At 43.3% G+C, this 26,883-nt stretch overlaps 1 protein-coding gene and 1 non-coding gene across 4 annotated transcripts in view; both read left to right on the top strand.

Annotated features, from left to right (window-relative positions):
- The first annotated feature begins 6,615 nt into the window (after window positions 1-6,615).
- Window positions 6,616-26,883, top strand: part of Cops3 (COP9 signalosome subunit 3) — a 29,089-nt gene continuing 8,821 nt past the window's right edge. Inside the window, exons 1-9 of one of the 3 annotated variants that reach the window (XM_028856527.2) lie at window positions 6,616-6,782; window positions 10,282-10,411; window positions 14,029-14,141; window positions 14,239-14,288; window positions 16,358-16,450; window positions 19,656-19,835; window positions 20,828-20,968; window positions 22,958-23,131; window positions 26,229-26,315. In XM_028856527.2, coding sequence (XP_028712360.1) covers window positions 6,728-6,782; window positions 10,282-10,411; window positions 14,029-14,141; window positions 14,239-14,288; window positions 16,358-16,450; window positions 19,656-19,835; window positions 20,828-20,968; window positions 22,958-23,131; window positions 26,229-26,315 — 1,023 coding nt within the window. In that variant the 5' untranslated portion in view covers window positions 6,616-6,727. The remainder of the gene's footprint in view (window positions 6,783-10,281; window positions 10,412-14,028; window positions 14,142-14,238; window positions 14,289-16,357; window positions 16,451-19,655; window positions 19,836-20,827; window positions 20,969-22,957; window positions 23,132-26,228; window positions 26,316-26,883) is intronic. The other 2 variants (XM_028856526.2, XM_037201061.1) reach the window with 2 other exon arrangements.
- On the top strand, window positions 20,375-20,533 carry LOC114682584. Its single transcript, XR_003733065.1, has one exon. It is a non-coding gene; the product is annotated as a U1 spliceosomal RNA (small nuclear RNA).

Below are 26,883 nucleotides of genomic sequence, written 5' to 3'. Positions count from 1 at the left end.
CTGCTTCCTTGACGAACTGAAACTGGGTGTCTAGAGTGTTGTTTAACCTCGGCGTCACTCACAAAATTCACCAGATTTTGTGCTCCAGCTGCGCAGGCCGCAGCAAGTGGAGGTCACCACCGGGACCTGGAAAGAGGGGTAAGCGAACGAGGCTCACCTTCACAAAGGAAGGGGGAGGATTAAATGTAACAAAATAAAATAGGGTACGTACCATAAGAAATTCCACAGCTAAAGCTCAGTTGGCCACTGAAAAACAAAAATTAAGTAAGCAAGGAACAAGAATTAAGTTAAGTAAACAAAAAACAAAAATTAAGTCTAACACCACACTCACATTTGTGGACACCATAGCTAAAACAAGTTCTTGGTTTCTGACGGGAGGAGGTTTAAATATTCCAAATTAAAAACAAGTAAAAAAATTTACAAAAGATGTTACAAGAAAAGGGCACAGATAAATTTCCTACAGCTACATTTTCTCTATGGAGACTTGTAAAAGATGCTCTTCTAAAAATAAAAATAAAAGAACAACTCGCTGAGTGTGAACAAACATTTGCTAATACTCAAGAGACAGAGATAAATAAATCTTTTTTTTTTAAAAAAAAAAGAGGTCAAGTTCCCCTATAAAGAGCATATAAGGATATTTGTAAAAAATTTAATAGATAAAAAAAGATGATGATCTTGCCTCTGTCTCAGATTTAATAAAAGAAAAAGAACAACTAAAAAAAAAAGATAAAAAACTACAACAGAAATGGCGCCATACAAAAGTATATTGACAAAAAATAAAGGGGGGTGGGTGGGTGGTGTAGCATGAAACATATCCAGCCATTGAAACTCACAATCAAGCTGGACAGGTGGTCCGGGAGCATGTTCCTTTAACTTTAAAAGATGATGCCTCAGGGAGAAGCTGAGCCATTACGGAGTTTAGTAGGAAATCTACCTGTGTTACTGCCTGTGAGTATTGATAGCCCTGTTTTTCCTGCTGTATTTTCTTCTAATTGGACAATTGGTACTGCTGCCAGCAATGTAAAACTCCAAGAAGGTTTTGTAAATATTACTTTGCAGTTTAAAAAAATGCTCTTTGTTTTGAGAAAAATTGTACAGCTGGCAAGAATAATACCAATGATATCTCCTTGAATCTGAAAGGTAGCCTTCATGATTGCCTAATACTGAGTAATACTTCTTTGGCAGACTTTGTAGGTAGTTCCAGCATGTCCTATGCTATGGGTCTCCAAGTGCTCCTTTCCCTTTTGTTGTTTGGAATGGTGATGTGGGAGGGGAGGGGCTACTAAATTGTTCAGTTCTAAATTGTAGCTTGAACAATTGCTGGAGTGCAAATTGGTCCCATGCAGTGATTGTGAGAATACCTGCATTTGCAGTGATGCCTCTGGAGAGTCCTTCTGATCAGTTTCCGCTGCAACTGAAGAGGACAAGAAGAGACTTTGGCATTACTGCCACAATTGTTGCGGCTGTGGCTGCATCTGCTGTTGCTGCTACAGCTGCTGGGCTTGCATTGTCTCAGACTGTTCAACAGGCTGCCATTATCAACACATTATCTGAGAGGGTGGTTGGTGCCTCGGACATTCAGCGAACATTGAATGGACAATTTCACTTTGGAATTCTGATGCTTAATCAGCAAGCAGCACTGTTATAAGAACAAATAGATATGTTGTGGATACGCCAACATATGTTATGTGCTTATGGAATGTCAGAAGTTTGTGTAACCCCTCATCCAGCTTTTAATGCATCGGCCAAGGTTGCAAAATTGAATGCTTATTTTCGAGGGCCTTGGAATGGGACATTTTTGAACTAAGGATTAATAAAACTAGAGTTGTTCCTATAAATGAACAGACCTGATGGTCATTAATGTCTAAAGCTACTGGGTGGATCACTGGATGGGCAGGGTCTGTTTCCCTCTTATTAATCTGTGCAGGCGGTATGGGAATTGGGTCATTTCTGCTATGCTGATGGCAATGCCAGTTCACTCAACACTGACAGGTAACCAAACAAGACCTTCTGGCCATGTCACCCCCTGAATCTGCACAAGTGTGGTTACAAATGTTGGACAGATAGTACCCAGAGACGGGCAACTCCTGTGGTCCTCATGCGACCTAAGGCAGGGGGCATAAGGGCAGCCCCCTATGACGGGTACGTTTGAGGATTGCAACAGGTGACCTAAGGCAGGGACTATCTGATCTTCCACAGGCTGTTCTAGCCAATGTGTTCCTTTTGAAAATAAAAAGGGAGGACATGTTGGCAGCAGTAAGTTTGCTGCCTTAATTCTAAATGCCCTTTTTGTCCTGTCCCAGTTAAGTTGTTTGTGTGAAATGTGCAGTTGGGTTCCGGAGGGTACTGGGGATCAGTTCCCCTATGGTTTTTCCTGTTTGGAAAACAGTGTCCGGCTTGCCTACGGATACAGAGTAACCATTCCTTGACTCCTGCTGTTGGAGGGTTATATAAGCCCACGTTGGTGGAAATAACGAGAGCTGCTTCCCTGACAACTGAAACTGGGTGTCTGGAGTGCTGTTTAACCTCGGCGTCCCTCACCAGATTTTGTACTCCAGCTGCAGGGGCTGCAGCAGATGCTCTTTAAACTCAAGGAGTTCCAAGCACCAAAGGGGAGGTATGTGGTAAGGGCCTCCCAAGAACAAAGAAATAATGTGACATAATCAATGCGTGTGTGTGTGTGTGTGTGTGTGTGTGTGTGTGTGTGTGTGTGTGTGTCAGAGAGAGAGAGAGAGAGAGAGAGAGAGAGAGAGAGAGAGAGAGAGTCTGTTATAACTGTAACATAAACCATTCAACCAAAATGTATGTTGTCACCTAAGGGTGTCAAAAGGGCTAAAATGTCAAGGGAAACTAATGAGTATATAAGGCTAGTACTCAGAGCTGGGTCTTTGAATGTGAATCCGCTGAGCTAGTGCTAGCACAAATAAGTGCTGCCTTCTGGCGGGTAGCCTTAGTGACCTGCCTCTCTAGGAGAATCTTGCAACCACCTGGCTAAGGGACCATCTCTAAGAAGGCAGAGTCATCTTAGACAATGCTCTTTTCTTTTGCAGAATTTCTGCCCCCTAGTGCAGCCTCTAGGAGCCAAGCCACCTGAGGTTGGTGGCTCAGAAAGGAGGAACTCTTCTTCTTCTTCTTCTTCTTCTTCTTCTTCTTCTTCTTCTTCTTCTTCTTCTTCTTTTTCTTTCTTCTTCTTTCTTCTTCTTCTTCTTCTTCTTCTTCTTCCTTCTTCCTCCTCCTCCTCCTCCTCCTCCTCCTCATGCTAGCCGGAATCTAAATATGCTTTGTGACTCCTTCTTACTCCTTTCTAAAGCTCCTCACTGCTTGGCTCCCTGCCATCCCACAGCTGACCTCCAGGCTGCCTCATCGAGCTGAGTGACTTATGCTGCTTCTCTTCTCCATTCTCCTCCTCCCTTCCAGGCAGCCCTGAGACTTAGTTTGCCTGCCCTAGGGTTTTACTTTTAAACGCTAATAAAATTGTTCTCAAGCTTCCATTTCTTTCCATTCTTTTTTCTTGAGCTTCTGCTTATGGGAAATGACTTAGAAAAGGGCAGGTAGCTTCGACCAGGTGCCTTCTCCACTTGGGAGCCACATTTGTCTGTACACAGATGGCTTCTCACTCTTCTTAATAAAATGGTTTACAACACCAAAAAGGTCCTATTCTCTGCTGAGAAAAGGTCCCAGTGTATAAGAATAGTTTGGGTCCTCTGGAGCCATGATTCTTAACCTGTGGGTCATGACCCCTTTGGGTCACATATTAGATATTTACATTATGATTCATAACAGTAGCAAAATTACAGTTATGAAGTAGCAACAAAATAATTTTATGGTTGGGGTCACCACATGAGGAATTGTATTATAAGGGTCGAAATATTAGGAAGGTTGAGAACCACTGCTGGAGAAAGGGCCTTGTGTAATGTGGTTTTTTTCCCCTTTTATTTTATTTTACAATACCATTCAGTTCTACACATCAGCCATGGGTTCCCCTGTTCTCCCCATTCCCACCTCCTCCAGGGCAAAGCCTCCCCTGAGGACTGCGATCAACCTGGTAGATTCAGTCCAGGCAGGTCCATTCCCCTCCTCCGAGACTGAGCCAAGCGTCCCAGCATAAGCTCCAGGTTTCAAACAGCCAACTCATGCAATGAGCACAGGACTCGGTCCCACGGCCTAGTTGCCTCCCAAACTGATCAAGCCAATCAACTGTCTCACCTATTCAGAGGGCCTGATCCAGCTGGGGGCCCCTCAGCCTTTGGTTCATAGTTCATGTGTTTCCATTTGTTTGGCTATTTTTTTTTTCAATAATTGAGTAAAACCGAAATTTATTATAAGCCACAGTTGTCCGAGATTTATTTATTATGTATACAGTATTCTGCTTACACACCAGAAGAGGGCGCCAGATCTCATTACAGATGGTTGTGAGCCACCATGTGGTTGCTTGGAATTAAACTCAGGACCTCGGGAAGAGCAGTCAGTGCTCTTAACCTCTGAGCCATCTCTCCAGCCCCGGTAATGTTTTAAAGATCTCTTGTACCCAGAGTCCCCCAAAGACCACCAAGAGACAAAATCCTATGCAAAAGCAAAGAGTTTTTATTGTTTTCAAGTTAACCCACGCCTCTCCGTCCATCTGACGCAGCAGCAGAGCAGGAGAGACCCTGAGTAGCAATGAAGCAGCATTTCTATAATAGTTAGGGTAGGGGATCTGGGGAATTCCAACTCTATGTAGATACAAGCTCAGGATTGGTGCTTACTTCAAGTTAGAGATGCTTGGTTTGAACTGATTGGAGAGTTGCAGCTGCAAGGAAATTGCCATCTCCTCTAGCAATCTATGTTACTGTATTTTGCCAGCAGACCCTTTTCTTCTGATAGTTTGACATCCCATTTCTTATCTGCAGGAAACTAATTCCCTCTGACAGCTATGGTATACAATCTATAACAGCAGAAAACATCCCAAAGGACATATCTGGTGCTTTGTTTATTATGCCAGTTATGTTATATCCTTTAGGTTATGGCAGGAAATGTCTGGTGTGCAGTCCCTAATTGTCTGTGTCTAGGGGCAGCACATCTTCTGATGAGTTTCCCAGGGCCTAAGGATGCAGGGGCAGCACATCCTCTGGTGGGTTTCCCCGGGTCTGTGGCCCCCAGTCTGACCCTTCTCTAAGATGGCTGCGACCATGTTATCCTCTCAGATCAAAGGTCACACTGTAAAAAAACAAAAAACAAAGAACTCTGGGCCTGCACCAGAGGTGATGTAATTACAGCCTTTGACTTTAAAAACCTTACCTGCCTTTGCTTGGCACCAAGGGCCTCTCCCAGGCATGAGCCTGCCCTTTGTGAGCCAGCTAGAGGACTCATTTTATTAATTGGCTGAAGAAGGTGTGGTGATTCATGATTTTTCTCATCTGGGTTCAGTGTCTATTCATAAACTCTTTTGTTAACCAAGAAATCCAAAGGGGCACTCTGATTCCCATTCACCATAAGATGGCTCTGCTGGGGTGCCCTAAGATTTCTGGTAATGTTAATAACAAAGATTTGAGGAGAAAAGACTGATGACCCAAATCATCATGGCCAAATTAATTAAAGCAAGCTTTTTTATTCATAGACATGGGCTGCCTCCCCCTAAGGTAGGGTTCAAGAGGTCAGCATTGGATGTGAGGAAAGCAAGGTTTTTATAAGGTCAGGAGTAGAGGGTTTCCAAATGGGGGATTTGGCTGGCAAAACTGGCAGGGTTTCAGGACCAGAACATAAGCATAAGTTAGTCATAACAAGATCTTGAAAGACAAGACTGCTAGGCGGATTGCAAGGTGGTCTAACAAGGCAGCCATAACAACAGGTAGTCATAGCAACCTTTTGACACAAAGGTAGGGTTGCAAGATGGTTATAAACAACTTTTTGAAACAAAGGCACGGTTGTCCTTTCCTGGAACAGGCAGTACAGAACCATTTGTAATTAAGGTGGGGCATCGCCCAATCCTTGAAAAACAGAGGTTTAATCATAAAGAGGAATGAACCTAGTTTGTCTTTACTATAAAATGGCTTTTAAGCCTAAGATGGAGGCTGGCTGGTTCATTAGTAACACTTTTTTTCCTGCCTTGTAGACCCTTAATTGGCAGAGAAAAGGAGCCGTTCTTGCACCCCTTAGACGGCATCCATCAGGCTTGGCAGCAAGCACCATTATCTACTGAGCCATCTCTCACTCTCCGGCTTTTATTTTTTTAAACCACTTGAGATTTTTACAAGTGGTAAAAACAAGAGACAAGCTAGCCACTCAATCACACAGCGGCTAAGTGGTTAAAAACGGTTCCAAACCCAGCCCAACTGACGCCAGCCTGAGTTCTCATAGAAAAAAAAAAGCTTTCCGGAAGTGACAGTGGAGCTATGTCAGAAGTATGAAACATGTTCGGCCATTCTCAGCAAAACAGGGCCCCGATGTTTTGTCCTTAAATATTACTCCTTCCTTTCTTACTTATTTCCATTTAATGCGAGATGAGATTTCCCAAGGGCTCGACCCCAAGAGACGAGGGAGGGAAACTAACTTCCGGCGACTAGCGGAACTGTTTCCATGGAAACTGGAGGGGGGGTGGTCCTCAGCCAGGTGAGATCTCGCGGTGCTCGGCGGGCGGAAGTGACGTGACTCCCTCCAGGCTTTGGTGGGTCGAGGGGCCCCTCCTCCTAGAGCGGCGGCCTTTTCCCGCGCGAGCCACCCTTGCTGCCCGGGCCTCCAGCGGGGAAACATGGCGTCTGCTCTGGAGCAGTTCGTGAACAGTGTCCGACAGCTCTCGGCTCAAGGTGAGGCCTGTGCCGCAGGGGTGGGCCCGCACGCCGCGGCGCCAGCGCGGAGGCCGGGAGCGCCTCTAGCTCTAGCCTCTCCCCCCGGACCTGCTCGGGTCTCGGTCCTTAGGGCTGGAGCGCACGGCGGCGAGCAGCCCTCCGCGTGCTGTCGGGCGCTGGAGTCCCCGCCGTCGCCTTCCCCTGTCTCGGGCTCTGGGGACTTTCCTCCCCCTCCCCCTTTGCCCCCCTCCCTTGGCTTTCGGGCCCCTGCCACCGTGCGCCGCTTGACAGTTTGGGGGCGTGACTTCCGCTAGAGGCATTCTGGGACACCCATTGGTCCCTTGGCCACCCCTTCTTTTCGGTGATTGGTTAAACGCCTTGTCTGTCCTGACGGCCTGGCCCGCCCTGTCCAGGCCTCTGGAGCGGCTGGAGGAGACTCCTTTCTGGGCTCCTTGGCTCTGAGGCCTGAGCCTTGGCTGGCCAGCAGCGCACGCTCGGAATCCTCCGCTCCTTTTTGGTCGTACCGAACTCCAGCGGAGCTCTCACTTGTCGGCCTCCATTTCTAGGGCGTAGAATTGTTACTTTATTTTTCCCTAAATTGACATGCTGTCTGGTTCATTCATCTTAATCACTTGAACACACATAATCTTGAGCCAGAAAAATGTGATCTCTCCTTAATGGAGTTGAGGGAATTGAGTGGAGAAGGCAAGAAAAAAAATGCTTGAGACAGTGCTTCTTATGGGATACAATAAGTATTACTACAAGCTATTGTTGACATCGTGGAAATTTCTGTGAGGTTAGACTCATCTCCGTTTGTAGAAGAGAGAGAGAGGAGGTGTGTCGGGACTGCTGTTAAAAGGTTTAGATGATACTGTATGAAACCATGCAAAATAAATAGTAATTCTCGTTTCCTTATTAAGCTCACAGGCCAGTTACATACTTGTGAGTTGTTTTGTTTTTTAATTATATCATTTATCTATACCACTCAGATAGGATTAAAGTTAAGTAAAGTGGGAGCGTGTTGGGTGATATTTTGTTTGTCTTCTGACAAATAAAGCTTGCTTGAAAGATCAAAGAGCCGGCCGGGCGGTGGTGTCGCACGCCTTTAATCCCAGCACTCGGGAGGCAGAGCCAGGCGAATCTCTGTGAGTTCGAGGCCAGCCTGGGCTACCAAGTGACTCCCAAGAAAGGTGCAAAGCTGCACAGAGAAACCCTGTCTCGGGGGGAAAAAAGGTCAAAGAGGCAGAGCAGCAGCCATGACAAACAAAATATCACCCAACAGGAGTGTGGCAGTGTACTGCTTTAATCCCAGTCATCACTCTGGAGGCAGAGGTAGGTGGATCGCTTGAGTTCAAGGCCAGCCAGCACTACACAATGAGAACCCCCACCCCATCTCTAAATAAACAAGTTAAGTGGGGCTGGAGAATGGCTTGGGAAATACTAACTACCCTTCAGAGGACCTGAGTTCAGTTCTAGCATTGTTAGTGACTCCCAACTACTCATAACATCAGCTCTAGGGAATCCAAAACCCAATACCTTCTTCAGGTCTCCTTGAGCACCTTCACTTACATGCACATACCCACATACAGACACATACATACAATTAAAAATACAGTCAACCAGTTAGTGGTGATGCACATCCTTAGTCCCAGCACTTAGGAGGCAGAGGCAGGAGAATCTCTGAGTGTGAGGCCAGCGTGGTCTACAGAGTGAACTCCAAGACAGCTAGGGCTGTTACACAGAGAAACCCTGTCTCAGGGGAAAAAACAAATAAATAAAATTAAGTATAGCACAGCCATACAATCGGACTCCTATGCAGCTGTAGAAAGAGAAGTGCATATACTTTTTATGAACTGAAAAGGAATCTGAGGTCATCATTAAATAGCAGAAAGATGCTTAATAGTGTGTGTGACACACTCACATCCCTGTGAATAAAAAGAAAAACTGCGTGCGTCCATGGGCAAGCATTCCCATACATGCGGACTATCTCTAGAAGGATATGTAAGGCATTTGTTGATAGCACTGATTTGTTTCTGAGGAAAGATAAGGGTGGCTGGAGTATGGAATCTGAATGCAGAGGTTTCTGTTAAATTTTGTATTATAAACATGCTGTCTATAAACATGCATTTATGTTTTTGTTTGTTTTGGAGACAGGGTCTCACTGTGTAATCCTGGCTGGCCTGAAATTTGCGGAGGTCCACCTGCCTTTGCCTCCTGAGTGCTGGGATTAAAGGTGTCTCCACCCCCAGCCACACTATACCACTATTATTAAGTGGACTTTTTTTTTTGTCAGTTTGGAGATTAATTCAACAAGCTGTAGTGGGCACTTTATTCTCAAACTAGAGAAGTAGCATAGTCCCTCACACTTGACTTCGAATTACATGACCACCACAATCCCTTGTAGTTCAGGGAGGGCAGAGCGGACTGATAGTTTAGTCACAGGGCGTGTGTGTGTGTGTGTGTGTGTGTGTGTGTGTGTGTGTGCGCGCGCGCGCTCAGAGACTGTCTAAGCTGATGGCTGAAGGGGAGGTGAGTCGGGTAGCAGGTGGAAGATAGTATGTACAGAAGCACAAAGAGGAGAGAATAATGTGGAATGTTGATTTTTCTCAGTGGGGTGTGACTGAAGAGGGGGGCTGTGGGGATAGAAGTAGGAGGTGTGGCTAGAGAAACTGCAGAAACCAGGTACTAAATTGGCTCTGGAAGGTGAGCTGATGTGTTTGGATTTCTTGTCCTGTTTTGTTTGTTTTGTTTTTGTTTTTCGAGACAGGTTTCTCTTTGTAGCTCTGACTGTCCAGGATCTCACTCTGTACCCCAGGCTGGCCTCAAACTCACAGAAATCTGCCTGGCTCTGCTTCCTGAGCACCTTGATTAAAGGCGTGTGCCACCACTGCCAGGTGTGTAAAAAGCCTTTGGTGCCTTTGGTGTAATTTGATTGAATTTGCACAGTAAGTAGAATTTGGAACAAAGATCTAAGTAGGCATACATCATATGGAAGATGTATCCGTATGAGAAGTGATAAAGTCAGCTTAAGACGAGAGGGAAAGGATGGAGCTGAGAGCTTGGGGAATAAAATTAAGTGCTGTTTGGTTGTGAGAGAGGGAGTGATGGGAACGTCTGTTTCTGGCTTTAGGGACTAGAGGTGCTTTCTGGAGACCAGAGGGAGTGGGAAAGTGTTTCTCTGACACTTTGAGTTGTGAGGCATGGGCAAGTTGTTTGTTCTGGTCCTTGCCAGTACAGGAAGACATAACAGACATGACAGATCCTCTTTAAGGCTCACACCTTCAATCCCAGCACTCAGGAGGCAGAGATAGGGGATCTCTCTGAGTTCGAGGCCAGCCTGGTCTACAGAAAGAGTTCTAGGACAGCCAGGTCTGTTACACATAGAAATCTGTCTCAAAAAAAAAAAGAAAAGAAAGAAAAATTATCCCTAAGTACTTGAGCTTCGAGAAGGAAGTCTGGAGAGGTCTTTAGCTTGGCTCGCACCCTAACTCAGCACTCGCGTTGTTCTGTTTTGCAGGGCAAATGACTCAGCTCTGTGAGCTGATCAACAAGAGTGGAGAGCTGCTTGCGAAGAACTTGTCCCACCTGGACACCGTGCTTGGGGCGCTAGATGTTCAAGAACACTCCCTGGGTGTCCTTGCTGTTCTGTAAGGGCATTTTTTTCTTTTACAGTTTTGTGCTTGTTACAATCTGCGCTTTCTAGTGTGCACTGGTGTCTGTGTTGTGTCTGTGAGCATGTTTGTTTGAAGACAGGATCTCTCTGTAGCCCAAGCTGTCCTGGAACTCACTATGTAGACCAGGTTAGACTCAAACTAGGAGATCCCTGTCTCTGTCTCTGAATGCTGGGATTAGTGTGCACCACTGCACCTGGCTCCAGCTTTATCATTGTTTGGAAGATTTACTGACTTCTTTTTTAAGGTTTTCCAAGACAGGGTTTCTGTGTGTAACAACTCTGTATGTTCTAGAACTCACTTTTTAGATGAGGATAGCCTCAAACTCACAAAGATCCTCCTGCCTCTGCCTCCTGAGTACTGGGATTAAAGGTGTGCACCACCACCACCACCACCACCACCACCACCACCACCACCACCACCACCTGCACAGCCAAGATTTATTGATTTTATGAGTATGAGTATTTTGCTTGCATATACAGACGTGTACCGCATGCATTCCTGGTGCACACAAAAGTCAGAAGAGGGTGTTGTATTCCCCTGAAACTGGAGTCATGGGTGGTTGTGAGTCACCATGTGGGCACTGAACCTAATCCAGGCAAGAGAAACAGGTTCTCTTAACTGCTGAGTGAACTCTCCAGCTTCCAGTTTCATCATTTTGACTCATTGTTTGTATTTATACAAGTTTGAAAGTTCTTTAAATTTTTAAAAAATGTGTGTGTATATGTTGGGGATGCCCTTAGAAGACAGAAGAGGAGCTGGAGTCAGAGGCACTTGTGAACCACTTGACATGGGTGTTGGAAACTGAACTAAGGTCTTCTGCAAGAACAGGAAGTGTTCTTAACCTCTGAGCCATTTTGCTCCTTGGAAATGTCTTTTAAAAAATGACTGGCTTTTACAACTCTAGGCATTATAATTTGCATTTATCTCAGAGACTTACCCACCTTTTTTAACTTAGAAAGAAAATAGGTAGACAATAGAATAGGAAAGTGTGGACTACAGTTTGTGACCTATCTTCTTATGGCCTGCCACAAATTTTTAAACCTATTGTAACTGGAGTTCCTTGTAACAGTGTCTTATGGAATTTGTTTTGCTGTTGTAGTATGTATAAATTGGGATTTTGTCAGGGCATTTAAAATAATAAACATCTGGCCCCAGTCACACTAGGAATTCTGTATTTTTAAAAGAAATTTTAAAATAAGATGTATTTTTCTTACTGATATGAAAGAGCAGATAGTATGTATATTTAAGATCTATGTAAAAACATACTTTTTACGTGTATTTGTTTGTGTGTGTTTACATGCATATGCAGAGGGTCAGAGACAACTTACGGGAGTTGGTTCTTTCCTGTTGTGATGTTTCAGGGATCAAGTTCAGTCCTCAGCCTTGGCTGTAAGCACCCTTACCCTCTGAGCCATCTTCCTGCCCCACTGTTCAGTACAGGCTGGTCCTGAACTCACCATCTTCCTGCCTTAGTCTCCCTAGTGTTAATGCCTATAACCATGAAAACACATTGATGCTGTATGGTGTCTTACCACTGTATGTCAGTTATATGTAGATATTGTGTGGGAAGAACCTTGAACTTGTGTCTGAAGCCTCACTTAAATCTATATTCTTTCACTTTCAGAAAGTGAGCCCTGAACTTCTGCCTTTTTTCAGGTGGACATCACAGTGCTTTGTTAACTATTGTGAAATTGTTTCTGGTACATCTTAATTACAAAATATAAAGTGACATTGTTAAGTGGTACTGTATAGATGAAGGTAGCCAAACGAAAATTTAGATATAGGAGAATCAACCATTTTTCTTGAATTAATTTCAATAGTTGTGGTTTTAAGAGATCATGAACTTTGCTCTAGAGCCCTAATGGTGGCAGCTTTCTATCCTGAAATTCTCTGCAAGCCCATCTGAACATGTCTCATGGCAGCCATGACACCATCTGCCTAGTTACTCAAGATAGGACATCTGAGTGCTCCCTGTTATGTCTACCCCTTTCTTATTTTGCCTATCAGCTAGTTCTTTCAATATTCCAGACAGAAACGGCATCCGACTGGCCACAGCATCTTGAACCTGGGCTACTGCCTCAGCCTCCTGCCACACCATCCCTCTCTTTGCCTTACTTGACTACATTCTCTCCAAAATAAGAAAAGTAACAAGAGATTAAATAAAATGATGTGTATTTATTTTGTTTGTGTGGAGGAGGGGCATGTACGTCGTCCCACATGTATAGAGGTCATTGAACAGCTCACCACAGTTGGTTCCCTCTTCCTCCATGTCACTCTTGGGGATCAGGTTGTCAGGCTTGGCTGCAAATGCCTTTACCTGCTGAGCACCTCAGTGGCCTGGGCAACTCATTCTTTGTGGTTCTTCAGTACAGGGTGTCTCTGTGTAACAGCCCTGGCTGTCTTGGAACTCGCTCTGTAGACCAGGCTGGCCTCAAACTCAGACCTACCTGCCGCTGCCTCCAAGGCATGCTACCTGGCTAGCAACTGATTCTTAACTGAGTAAGTGTCCTGACCACTTGGGGCTTAAAGAAAAAAAATAAATAAACGAAAAACCCAATTACATTGGATAGGTGATAAAAGTTTAGATTCAGTTATTCCTAGATGTTATATAACCTGATGATTGACCTCATCTAAGGGTTTTTCTATTCTGAACCTATCCTAGGGGTGCACACCTTTAATCTTAGCACTTGGGAGGCAGAGATAGGTGGGTCTCTGTGAGTTTGAGGTCAGCCTGGTCTACATTATGAGTTTTTAGAGAGGCCCTGTCTCAAAAAAAAAAAAAGTTTTTTTATTCTTAATGTTGTCCTTAACCTCTGTTTGTATCTTTGTTCTGTATTGTGAGGAGGGGAAAAAACAGGCCAGGAATATTTGGTGGATTCTGATACTTTATTTTTATTATTATTCTTATTATTATTCCCCCCCCCCCTCCTGCCAAACAGGACTTCTCTCTGTGTAGTTTTGGAACTTACTCTATAGACTAGTCAGTCTGGCCTCGAACTCAGAGATTCACCTACCTATGCCCGCCAAGTGCTGGGATTAAAGGCATGTGCCACCGCTGCCCAGCTTGTTTGTTTTTTGTTTTGTTTTGTTTTTATATTTTTTCGGTGTTTTGCCTGCATGTATATATGTGCACCACTTGCATCCTTGATGCCTGTGAAGATCAGAAGATTGTATCAGATCCCCTAAAAAAAGAAGTTATGGTTATGAGCCATCATGTAGTTCTGAGACTTGAACCCAGGTCCTCTGCAAGAGGGGCCTGGAGAGATGGCTCAGTGGTTAAGAGCACCGACTGCTCTTTCAGAGGTCCTGAGTTCAATTCCCAGTAACCACATGGTGGCTCACAAACCACCTGTAATGAGATCTGGTGCCATCTTCTGGCCAGCAGGGACACACACAGGCAGAACACTGTATACATAATAAATATTTAAAGGGAAAAAAAAAAGAGTAACAAGTACTTTTAATCACTGAGCCATCTCTCCAGTCCTGTGATACTTAATCTCACAGAGGTGGGGTAGACTTCAGGCTTAAGTGTTTCTGTCCTTTACTATATGAAATACAAGATAATTTGGTTCTTTTTCTCCCCATTCTAGGTTTGTGAAGTTTTCGATGCCCAGTGTTCCTGACTTTGAAACACTATTCTCACAGGTTCAGCTTTTCATTAGTACTTGTAATGGCGAGCACATTCGATATGCAACAGATACATGTAAGCTAATAATATTTCCTCTTCCTGAATGTATTTTCTTTTGTAGTGTTTATATTTTCAATATTTTGTTATTGTTTTTTGTTATTGTTGCATCTAGTTGCTGGGCTTTGCCATCAGCTAACAAATGCACTTGTGGAAAGAAAACAGGTAAGAAATGTTATTCAAATACTCATAGTTCTGTTAAAATGTGTGTTTGACTAGCATAGTGAACATCTAGGTTTAGTACTCAACATTCCAATATGTGTGGTTCCTGGAGAGCAGCCTTTGGCTAGATGTGATGCCTCCAGGGAGGTGACTGGTAGTGAGGATTGTTTTTGAAGCTGCAAGTCTGGGCTGGAGATGTGGCTCAGTGGTAGAGCAGTTGCTTGGCATGTATGAGGTACTTGGCTCCATGCCCAGTGCTGAAGGAAGAAAAAAACAAACTGAAAACTGCCAATTAGTGCCCTTTGTATTACAATGATTCTATTTTTGTTTTTTCCTTTTAGCTTTTAATTATGATTTTCACCTTCTAAAACGCTGAAAGGATAATATAAAGACTTCTTATATGCTCTTGACTTAGATTCTCCAGATGTTAGTGTTTCCCTGCACTTGTTTAACCCCCCCTCCCATTGAAATTCAATGTAGATATTTGTTCCTTATCTTAAATACTGCAGTGGGGACTCTCTAGACATTCTCATAGACCACAGTGAAGATGGTCGGCATCTGGAAATAGATCTTAAGATAATGCTCTCACAAAACCACAGAATAGCCAGATGTGGCCAGCTATGTGGTTGATGTTCTCTATGGAGAAGCAGACCTCAGAGCATAGGTTGATAATCTGTTGTTTCTCTTTAGTTTGCTTTCACTTGCAATGGTTCGTAGACTTTGCCTTTGGCACAAATTATGATCTGGGTGTTTCTTTTTTATTTGAAAATGAACTTTTAAGGCTAGGAGGCTGAAGGCAGAAGGAGCCTTTGATATTCTGTAGTAGCACTAAACAATTTGGTTAGAAGCTGTGGGGATAGAAAGGTGGGTCAGTGGTTAAGAGCATTGGCTAATGACCTGGGTTCCATTCCAAGGATCTACATGGTGAGTTATAACTGAATATAACTCCAGTTCCAAGGCATCCAATCTTCTGGCTCTAGGGCACCCAGGGCACCAGGTACTCATGTGGTACATGGACATACTTGCAGGCAGAAAAACCTGTACACATTAAACAACAACAACAACAAAAACTTAGTAGTGCCAGCACTTGGGAGGTAGAGGCAAGAAGATCATGCATTCAAGGTCATCATTGGCTACATATCTAGTTCAAGGTTAAATTGGGCTACGCATCCCTGTCTTGGGGATGGTTAATACTACTGTGTCTTTTCTGAGTGGTGGGGGAGAGAAGAGGAGAGCTGTTACTATGCCTCTCTTTATTGAAAAAGACGTAAATTTATGTACGTATTTTTAGCCTCATATTTGACCAGAGAGTTGTGCCTCACTTGAGGCTGAGTACTGTTGTTTGTAACTAGGGGTGGGAAGCAGTCTGCTCATGATATGTGGTTATAAATTGAGTCTTTAGGGCTAATACTCTGTGTGAAAATATGCTAGCACCATCATTCACAAGCTTAGCTTCTAAGTTACGGTGCTAATCTGTGGTGAATGATGCAGAAAAGTTCTCTTTGTTTAACTATTAGGAAAGTACTCTAGTTTTGTATGCATGTGGCCATGTATGTGGAGGTCACAGGTTGGCACTGGATATCTTCTTCATTCACTCTCTATCTTGTTTTTTGAGATAGTCTCTCATGGATCTAGAGCACTCTGACTGTCTAGACTAGCTAGCTAGAAAACCGGAGAGATCCTCCTATCTCTGGCTCCTGAGTGCTGGAATTCTGAGTGTGTACTGTCACATCCAGCTTTTACATGGGTTCTGGGGATTGAACTCAGATCCTGATATTTATATGGCAAGAACTTTACCAACTGAGCCATCTCCCCACCCTCAAGAAAATAGTACAGTTTATTACTGATACTTAGTTGATTTAAAAATGATAGTGAAACTAAGTATGCCAAGAAACGTATCAAAACACTTTCTGACTAAATAGAGGCAGACATTTCCTGACATAGTATGGAAACCTTATTCCTACGGAAGGAACCTATCAATTAGTGTTGTTTTTTATTTGTAAGTGACAACATAAGATCCAATGTGCTGCCAACTTTGAGAACTTATCTGAAAGAGATGTCATTTCTGACAGCCCCTTCGAGGAATTGGCATCCTTAAGCAAGCCATAGACAAGATGCAGATGAATACGAACCAGCTGACCTCAGTCCATGCCGATCTCTGCCAGGTATGCAGCAAGTATGTGATAGATAACACCTGGTATTGGTGTGAGGCTGTTCATGGGCACGTGTGGTGTAGAGATAATGGGTGTAGAGTGTCATGCAGGGGTTGAAATATGGAGGATGGGGCTTACAAACAGGATCATCATAATGGTTGTAGCATTTTTGAAATTTAAGTCATTTTCTGTTCACTAAATTATGGGACTTAGAGTAAAAACACAGGCAGTGTTTTATATCTTGATACATTTTTTTTTTTATTTATCTTTATCTAAGTAACTCAAAGTCCTAATGTGAGGAGGTATGATGAGATCTCCCTGCACTGTTGCTAGCCACAGTTCTTTTCAAAGTTGGTTGCAGTTCTGTGGGTTTGGTCCTGGATTTTGGCACCAAAATGGGAGTTTTGCAACTCTGGGGGAGAAGTATCCTAGCCACTTGGGGAGTCAGGTGACGGCTGGAGCCGTGATGAGACAGCAGCCCTGGAGGTATCCCAGATACCTCAAGCTGCGGGGACAGCTCATCAGGGAAGGGTATCCTGACTGTTCGGGAGAGTCAGGCTGTACCTGGTGTGGTGGAGGATGGTCTCCCTGCAGTATATAGCAATCCTGCTCCTCCTTGAGAGCCGTTACAGCTGAGCTTTGCTCAGCCCCCACTTAAGGGGGCTTCCCAGCAGAGGTTTGCTTCTTCTTCAGTTAAGATGTTGCTTCTTTTTTTTTTTTTTTTTTTTTTTTTTTTTTTCGAGACAGGTTTCTCTGTTATTTTGCGCTTTCTGAACTACTTGTAGCCAGCTGGCTCGAACTCACAGATCGCTGGCTCTGCTCCAATGCTGGATTAAAGGCGTGCGCCACCACTGCCCGGCTAAGATGTTGCTTCTTTTGCTTCACTCTGCAAAAGGGTAAAGCCCTGGAGAAATGGCTCCAGAGAAAAGTGTTATTTTTTCAGCTCTCCTTTGCTCTGTCCTCTGAGGGACGTCTCAGCAAGGTTTTTCTGTTCAGCTCCTCCTTGCTCTATCTACTATGGGACATCTCAGCAAGGTTCTTCTCTGCACCAGTGAATGAAGATCTTCACACCCAAAACTCCTTTGAGAAAGAGATTTATTTGGGAAGGAGGAGAGTAGCTGCCTCTGCCAGGGTGGAGAGAACAGCCCACAACTGACCAGGCAGGGTGGTTTATATAGGATGTCTTGGGGCAGAGTCAACCAGGGATTGGTTAGTTTTTTTTCTGCCCAGAGATTGGTCTGTTTTGTGGACTATGGGCAGAGATTGCCCTGATTTCAGAGCCAAACTGTGTTTCTTTCACTGGCCTTTCTTAGCTTTTTGACACTAATTCTAAGGCCAGGGTATATTTCTTTCACTGACTGATTCCAGGGACCAAGAGTGTTTCTTTGGTACTGGTTTCAGAGTCAGGCATGTTTCCTTGGTTCTGGGTTTGGGGAGAGAGTGTTCATTTCTCTGGCTCAGGTCCCAAACCCAGGCTGTGTTTCTTTCCCTGGTTCTGGGCTCCTGGGCCAGGGTGCTACTTTCCTGCTCTGTGATTGGTTGGTTTCACAGGTAGGTTGGCCAGGGGCAGAGATGGCTCTGATCCAAACCATCTTTCCCTAGTTCTGGGCTCCAGGGCCAGGGTGGGTTTCTTTAGCCAGCCCCTCTTCCCTACAGCCTTCGTTAGTACTTTCTTGTGCATTTCTTCTAAAAATCCTTTACACATACAAGCAAGTGTATACACCTACTTTTTCTTAAAAAAACAAAACAAAGCCCACAAATCCCATTTATGTGTGGATTTCCATATAGTTTGCTTTTTCCTATTTAATGCATCTTGGAGATGAATATGTGACACATTATGCTACACAGCCTTCTGTAATATGAGTAGGTCGCATTGGAGCTAGACGCGGAGTGTTTGTGGTGTGGACTACCGACATGTTCCTTTTTCTTACATCTTTCATTTTTCAAAGTGCTTTTGTGACAGGGATAGTATATACCTAGTTCTTATTTGATTTGATTATTATTATTGGGTTTTTTGTTTTGTTTTTTGAGATAGGACCGCTCTTCATAAGCTCTAGCTGTCCCGGAACTCATTGTGTAGACCAGGCTAGCCTCAAACTCACAGAGATCTACCTGCATCTGCCTCCAAATACTGGAATTAAAGTGCGCACCACAATACCTGGTTATACCTAATTTTTATTTTTTATTTGTTTCATTATTTTTTTTAAATGACTTATTTATTCTTATTTTATGTATATTGGTATTTTCCCTGTGCGAGGGTGTCAGAGTTGGGGTTACAGACAGTTATGAGCTGCCATATGGGTGCTGGGGATTGAACCTGGGTCCTCTGGAAGAGCAGTCAGTGCTCTTAACCACTGAGCCATCTCTCCAGCCCCTTATCTAATTTTTGGTCTAGGGCTGCTCCACAATGAGTGCAGACCTCTCCACTGTAGTCGTTGTTGGGTACATCACGTCCCCTGTGTACTTGTGCATTTGTTTTGGTGTTTGGTTTCTCTCTCTGTAGCTCTAGCTGTTTTGGAGCTCTCTTTGTAGACCAGGCAGGCCTCAAATGACAAAGATCCATCTGCCTCTGCCTCCCAAGAGCTGGGATTGAAGTACTGGTCTGTTTTTGTTTTACTAGTTCAGTGAATCGAAAATGAATTCTGTTCGCTCATCCAGAAACTCATGCGTGGTGGATGGGTACTGAACTGTGTCTGTGTAATTCTGATTTTCAGTTCATCTGTGATTTGTTCTACCTTAGTGTTAGTGTTTTTACTTTGTTTTGTTTTTATCTTTTTTTTTTTCTTTCTTCCGCCAGACAGAGTTTCTCTGTGTAACAGCCCTGACTGTCCTGGAACTCACTTTGTAGACCAGGCTGGCTTCGAACTCACAGAGATCTGCCTGCCTTTGCCTCCTGAGTGCTGGGATTAAAAGTCTTACACCACCATTGCCTGGCTTCTTTTCTGTTTAAAGAGAATCTTACTCTGTAGCCCAGGCTGGCCTTGAATTTGCAGCAGTTCTGCTTCAGCCTCCTGAGGATACAAGTGTGAATGACCACACCCATCAGGAAATGCTTTCTTATTCTAGAGGATTAAGAAAATGAAATATAATGTGTTAATTTTATGTCATTAATCAACTGTAAAGCAAAATAATATTATCTTAAAATTTTGGACTCTGAATTTTCTTTTAAATCTGCCATGGTGAAATTTAAAATGATTTAATACAAATTTCTTTATAGCTTTGTTTACTAGCAAAGTGCTTTAAACCTGCCCTTCCATATCTTGATGTGGATATGATGGATATCTGTAAAGAGAATGGAGCCTATGATGCAAAACACTTTCTGTGCTACTATTATTACGGAGGGATGATCTATACGGGACTGAAGAACTTTGAAAGAGCACTCTACTTTTATGAGCAGGTAATCAGTTCTCTAAAGACTGTGATGTGGTTCTAAACTTGTGATCAGAACAAACCCAGAGTGTTACTGGTTCATACATACTAGGAGAGCTAAGGTTTAAAAAGACAGGCAAGGATAGTCTGTTAGCAAGGATCCAGGGAATTTAGGACCCTCATAATTGTGGGCGGGATTGCAGAATAACAGGCACTTTGGGAAAGAGTTCAACAGTTAAGATAAAAGCTCAGGCGCCAGGCGGTGGTGGCGCACGCCTTTAATCCCAGCACTCAGAAGGCAGAGCCAGGTCTCTTTGAGTTCCAGGCCAGCCTGGTCTACAGAGCGAGATCCAGGACAGGTTCCAATACTATACAGAGAAACCCTGTCTCGAAAAAACCAGGGAAAAAAAAAAAAGTAAATTTTGTACTGTGAGTTATGTATCAATAAAGCTGCCACAAGCCACAAATGCTGGCATATACACAGGAGCTCAGTAGGCACTTCTTGATTTCCAGGGCAGCCATGGGCCATAGCAAGTGTCTATCTCAAAAAAAAACCCAAAGTGTTATATACTGAACCTGGCAGGGGAGACACCTTGATCAAGATTGTTTTCCCAGAGTGAGGCTTCTCCATTGTACTGGGGATGAGCCCATCTACGCCGTTTCCCCAACTGCAGAAAACTCAGAGCAGACTTTGAGGTAGTTGGGGACTTTTCACACCTCCCCCTTTTAAAATAGTGGCTCAGCAGGTAAAGGTACTTGCCCAGCCTCTTGACTGGGTTTGGTCCTAAGGGCCACATGGTGGGAAGAGAGTCACTCCCACGGATGTCTCCTTTGACTCTAAATGTTCACTGGTGTATGCACATGTGAACACTCAGTAAATAAATAGCTGTAATAAAAATATCCTAATAATGATGGATATTTAAGTCTTGTTGTTTTATAATAAAGTGATACATGTACTCAGTTGGTGTTTCCTGCTATATTATGCCATCTCTTCACACTACTCATTCTTCTTTTGCTCAGGCTATTACCACTCCGGCCATGGCAGTCAGCCATATCATGTTGGAATCATATAAAAAGTATATTTTAGTGTCTTTGATATTACTTGGCAAAGTACAACAGCTGCCTAAGTACACATCTCAGATTGTGGGTAGATTTATTAAGGTAAGTTTTAAAAATAAAACTGATTTTCTTACATTCTATAGTAGTTTGTATGTGAAGACATTGTAACAATGCAATCTTTTTTTTTTATTTTATTTTATTTTACAATACAATTCAGTTCTACATATCAGCCACAGATTTGATTCCCTTGTTCTCCCCCTCTCCTTTCCCCCAGTAACAATGCAGTCTTTTAAAGCCTGTTTCCAGGCCCTGCTCTGGACTTAGACTGTAGGTGTTTAAGCTCTTGTGGTGGGGGGATTTGTATGTTGTATTTCTTTATTACATTTTAGTGAAAATATTGCAAATATAGTTCTGATTTGATTGAACTTTAATTTATTCAAATGTTGGGAGGCCTTACTGAAGCGCTATTTAACTACTGTCTTGTTCCAGGTCTCCCTGACAGCTAAACTTTGGGACAAGGTTTAAAAATAAAATAATGAATTGGTTTTTTGTTTTGTTTGTTTGTTTATTTGTTTTAAAGTGCATATAGAAAGAGGATTGGGGAGATAGCTTAGTTGATAAAGTACTTGGTGTGAGTTTGATTCCTAGAACCCATGTGAAAAGTTGAACAAGGCAAAGCCAAGTGGTTCCTAAGGCTCACTAACCTTAGGCGAGTCTCAGGTCCTACTGAGACATTTTGTGTCATCAAATAAGTGGATGGCTCCTGAGAAATTACACGTAAGATGGACCTCTGGCCTTCATTTGGACACATGCATGTGTGTGCTTATGACAAATACATACATGTGGGCTGGGGACATAGCTGAGGTCTGGCATGCTCAAGACCCTAGGTTCAATCTCCAGCTCTGCAAAAAAATTAAATACCATATGCTCATGACTTCTTTTATTTCACTTATTTTCCTTTCTTTTGTTGTTTGTTTTTGTATTTTGGAGACAGGGTTTCTCTGTTGCTCTGACTGTCTGTCCCTGGAACTCTATAGACCAGGCTGGTGTCGAACTCAGAGATCTGCCTGCCTCTGCCTTCCAAGTGCTGGGATTAAAGGTGTGCACCTCCACCACCAGGCTATGACTTCTTTTTAAATTGAGCAGTTGCAAAGAGTTAGGAGATTGCAGTGCTTTTGATAATAATGTCACTCTATCATAAAACTCAAAATTTTAAGGCTGGGCATGATAATGCACATCTTTAATTCCAGTACTCAGGAGGCAGAGCCAGTCGGATCTCTGTGAATTTGAGGCCAACTTGGTCTATATAGAGTTCCAGGACAGCTGGTGCTCCATAGAGAGACCTGTTTCAAAAAATAAATAAATAAAAAGACCCTCAGAATTTTAGGGACATCGGTCTGATATCATGCTGATTTGTTGACAAATGGCCACCTGAACTTTGCCTGAGAGCTCCTCATGGCTTTCAAGACTCTTGACTGCCTTGTCCCCCACAAAAGGGGAAGGTAGCTAAAAGTGCTCCATGGGAAAGTGATGAGTGCGATCCTTTTAGGGGAACATAATCAGAGCACCATTGAGAGCTACTGAGCTCTCTAGTGGCCCTGAGCAGACAGTAGACCTGCTGTAGGAGAAATGCCTTTTGTAAAGTGATTGTCTTCAAAGCTCCGAGGGTACTCCTAAGAATTAGTTAACTTGCTGTAATGTGGATGGTAAGACAAGACCAGTCAGAGGGGCATTTGAATCAGTTTCAGTCTGATGGTGGTGCTTGGGCCCTTCTACATTCTTTCTGCTCTGCCCAGTTCCTGAATGGAAATAGCAAATTGTCCTGTTGCACCTGGTAGAGAATGTGGGGTGAGAGGCAGTTGGGAATAATGATTTTGACTTCATTTTTCTCATTTAACTTACCAGTACAAAAAGTAGAACCACTGATAGAGAAAAGATGTGTGTCTTCGTAAGTTATTAATAATAAATTATTTCTTAGTGGATTTCTGTCCTTGGTCTTAAAAAGAACCATTTGTTTTAGATAAAGTACAATATGCATTGTGTGGTCTCAAAACATACTGCTATAATTTTTTTCTTATCTTAAACCTCTAGCCTCTCAGCAACGCTTACCATGAGTTAGCACAAGTTTATTCAACCAATAACCCGTCGGAGCTCCGGAACCTGGTGAACAAGCACAGTGAAACTTTCACTCGAGATAACAACATGGGCCTGGTGAAGCAGTGCCTGTCATCTCTCTATAAGAAGAACATTCAGAGGCTAACAAAGGTGAGGCAGGTGCTGCCCCCTGGAGGTGGCTCTGGCTGTCCTTGGATCTGGTTTTCTTTTCTTTTCCTCTTCAGCACAGAGGAAGCAGGTACAGGATAAAGTGTGGCAGGATTTCTACACTAAGAGAGAATCTGTTGCAGCTGGGTTCTTAGAAAGAGTTTGATTGATACCTTTTGGTCTTTTCAGGGCTAGAGCAGGGTATTTGAGAAGAGGAGCAGGTGAAGAGGAAGAAAGGTAGGCGATACGGCTACACTGGGAGGCAGAGAAGTAGCCCTGAAAGGGGTCATCAGTTCTAAGTGGGGAATGGTGGGTGGCTAGCGATCACTGGCCTTGAACTTCTCAGGCTGTGCTGATCTCTGCTTAGACATGAGAAGACTGACATTACCATCTAGGCCAGAGTTAGACGAGCCACATGCGGTTAAGTCATAGGATGTAAGGAACTTTTTATTTATTTATTTAGACAGGATTTTGCTATGTTGACCAAGTGGGCCTTAAACTCATGATCCTCCTGCCTTAGTCTCCAGAGAGCTGGAGTTACAGGTGTGCTCCACCGTGTCCCGTCTTCACTTTTATGTTGAAGGGTTCTGATAAGAAATGCCTGCTGGGCCTAATGGCATGTGCATATAGTCCTAGCTACTTGGAAGGCTGATGAGGGAGGATTCTTAAGGCTAGCTGGAGCAGCATAGCAAGACTCTGACTTAAGAGGGGGTGGGGAGAAAGAAATACGCTCTTTATAAGTGTTTGAACTGTGAAGAGAAACATATAAATTTAAATCCCCTGTTTAAAAAGTGGATGCTGGGGCTGGAGAGGTGGTTCAGCGATTAAGAGCATTGACTGCTCTTCCAGAGGACCTGAGTTCCATTCCCAGTACCCACATTGCAGCTCACAACTGTTTGTAAATCCAATTTCAGGGGACTTGGCACCTCACACTTAACATACATGCAGGCAAAACAAGTGCACATAAAATAAAAATAAAAATTTTTAAAAGTGTATGCTGCAAGTAATAGGAATTGTACTAAGAGAAGCTTAAATAGCACTTGGCTGTTGGGTAAGGAGTATGCTCATAACCTGACAGTGACAGCTGGTGAAATGATAGGGTCCCATTCCCAGGCTCTGCCCACATCATCAGTAGCTGGAAAAGTCGTAGGAGCAAAATCAAATTGTAGCCAGGATACCCAGCAGCAGAAAGTGAGGGTGGATGCTTTTGGATGAGAAGCTAAAGAAGCAGAGTAGGGAATTGGGCAGGTGGAGGTAGACAGGCCATTGGGGACACAGGGTCTAGAGGAGAAAAGGGAGTAAGGAGCCGTCACTGATTAGCAGGAGGAATTCCTTGCAGTAGTCTAGACTCTACAAAGAACAGTGGTAGCTTCCTGATTCAAAGAAATCAGCAGAGAATTGGTAAGAGGTTGATTTGTAAGAGGAAAATAAAGACTGTGACAAAGGAAAGCCTCTCAGAAAAGTTGAGAAACAAATGTAACCTGTCAGCTAGACAAACCAACTGAAATCTAATATGGTTGGGTATGGTGGCACATGCCTGGGACTCCAGCACTTGGAAGGCAGAGGTAAGCAGATCTCTTGAGTTCAAGGCTAGCCAGGGCTACATAGTGAGACCCTGTCTTGAAATGTATGCAGGCATTGCTGTGAAAACCATCAGTTACAGTTGACACTGTGATCCAGTTACCAGCTTGTACTTTTGAGATAGCAGTATAGTCAAATGTTTTCTAGTTAAGATAGGGTAATCTGGAACAAAATTAGCACACAAAAGAAAAATAAAATGTTAAGAAAAAGAATCTAATCAAATAAGGAGGCTCTTAAAGTGGTGAGGTCAGGCTGAGACAAGTGGTTCATAACTTGTGTTCTGGGTCCTTCGTGTGCCAGCATAAAATGGTGCCACTCATAAAATACTGAGTTCATGAGCACTCTTCAGGACATCTAGAGGAGGACCACCATAAAGTGAGGAAGGCAGGACAGTGTCCACCCCAAAGGGCAGATCTCTGATGGTGGTAGTTACACTTGGCATCAGGTGCTAGTACCAGAGTAATAGTAGCAGACAAGAGAAAGGAATTTCTAGTTAAATGAAGCTTCTTTCTTACTAGAAAATCAGAAAGAAGCTGTTCATAGAAGCCTCAGCAGATAGACCACGCATGCATTAATGTTAGTGATGGAAACCCTGTCCCAACGTGGCCAGGTGTAGGAATTGTTGGATGGGGTTTTTACCTGCCACATCCATTGTAGAGGGGTTATTTTTCTGTCACTGTGTGTAGACATTAGTTGGTTGGTTGTTTTTGTTTTTGAGACAGGGTCTCACTGTGTAGCCCTCTCTGGCCTAGAACTTGCTAATGAGACCAGGCTAGCCTTGAACTCACAGAGATCACCTGTCTCATCCTCCTGAGTGTTTAAACATACCTGTCTGGACATTAGGTTTTAGATTGCTCTCATGTCTCTTCTCTGTTTTTGTGAAGACAGTCATCTACACGGAGCATGCCAGTCTCCCCTTCTTTTCCTCAGTGTGTCCTGAGCCTCTTTCCATGGCAACCTAAGCCTGTATCACAGATACTGCAGATCCTCTCCCACTAGCTGACCAGTGGAAAATGCAGCCTTAGTATGGTTTTCCTAATGATGTAAGAAGGAGCATTTTCTCTCTGAGAATGTCCCTTTGACTTCTTTTCCACATTTGCATAGTCCTTAATACTTGACTTTTTTCTTAATTATAAAACTGGCCATTCATGTATAGGGAATTTACTGTTTCTGTTTACTCCTGGAGAGTGACCGCTGAGACCACTGGTTTCATTCATTTCAAGTGGTTTTTAAACGTTTACTGGTTTTATATGAGTGTACTTGTACACATGAGTGGAAAGCATGTGGAGAACAACACATGGGAACCAGTTCTCTCCTTCCACCGTTTGGGTGTCGGGACTGAACTCAGGTTGTCAGACTTGGCAACGGGCACCGTTACTCAGTGAGCCATCTCGTCAGCCCACAAGTCGTTTTCACAAAGAAAGATTTATCTTATATAGCAATGGAAATAATGCAGAACACATTCAGTACATAGTTTTTTCCCATTTCTATGTGTGATTAATTGACTTCTGACTTGCAGACCTTTTTAACACTATCATTACAAGATATGGCAAGTCGTGTGCAGTTATCTGGACCTCAGGAGGCAGAGAAATATGTTCTACACATGGTAAGTATGTTTTTAAAAGTTTTAACTAGTGGATTTTTGTTCTTAGAAAAAGCAGTGGGTGTTCATTATGAAAAAATAAGAGGTTTTTAAAAAGTGAATATTCAAAATCAACCACTGTTGACATTTTGGTCTATTTCCTTAGGTCAGATTTCCTAGTCGTGGCTGCAGAGAAGTGAATGAGACAAGTAACTTTATCTAGAGAAAAGATTGATGTAGCTCACATTTTGGGTCCAATATGAGGTGGTCTCATTGGTCGGGCCTTTGGTGAAGGTGGCACATGATGATAGGAGCATATGTAAGGAGCAAACCAGAAGAGAAGGACGGGGGTTTCACAGTTCCTTACAAAGATACACCCCTAGGGCCCTCCCACTAGGCCTTACCTCCTAAAGTTTCTGCTCTCCAAATAGTACCTACTACCCTGTAGACAAAGTTTCAGTCACAGTGAATCCTTGAGGACACTCAGACAGTTAAATGTACTTGTACAATATACACCATGGTTGTATCCAGTTTAAGTTCCTTATTTATTATATTTAAGTCAATTGAAATTTCCCTGAAATATTTCAGATAC

The sequence above is a fragment of the Peromyscus leucopus genome, chromosome 8b (genome assembly GCF_004664715.2).
Source record: "Peromyscus leucopus breed LL Stock chromosome 8b, UCI_PerLeu_2.1, whole genome shotgun sequence".
Lineage (NCBI taxonomy): Eukaryota > Metazoa > Chordata > Mammalia > Rodentia > Cricetidae > Peromyscus > Peromyscus leucopus.
This window is presented reverse-complemented; position numbering and strand designations above follow the sequence as displayed.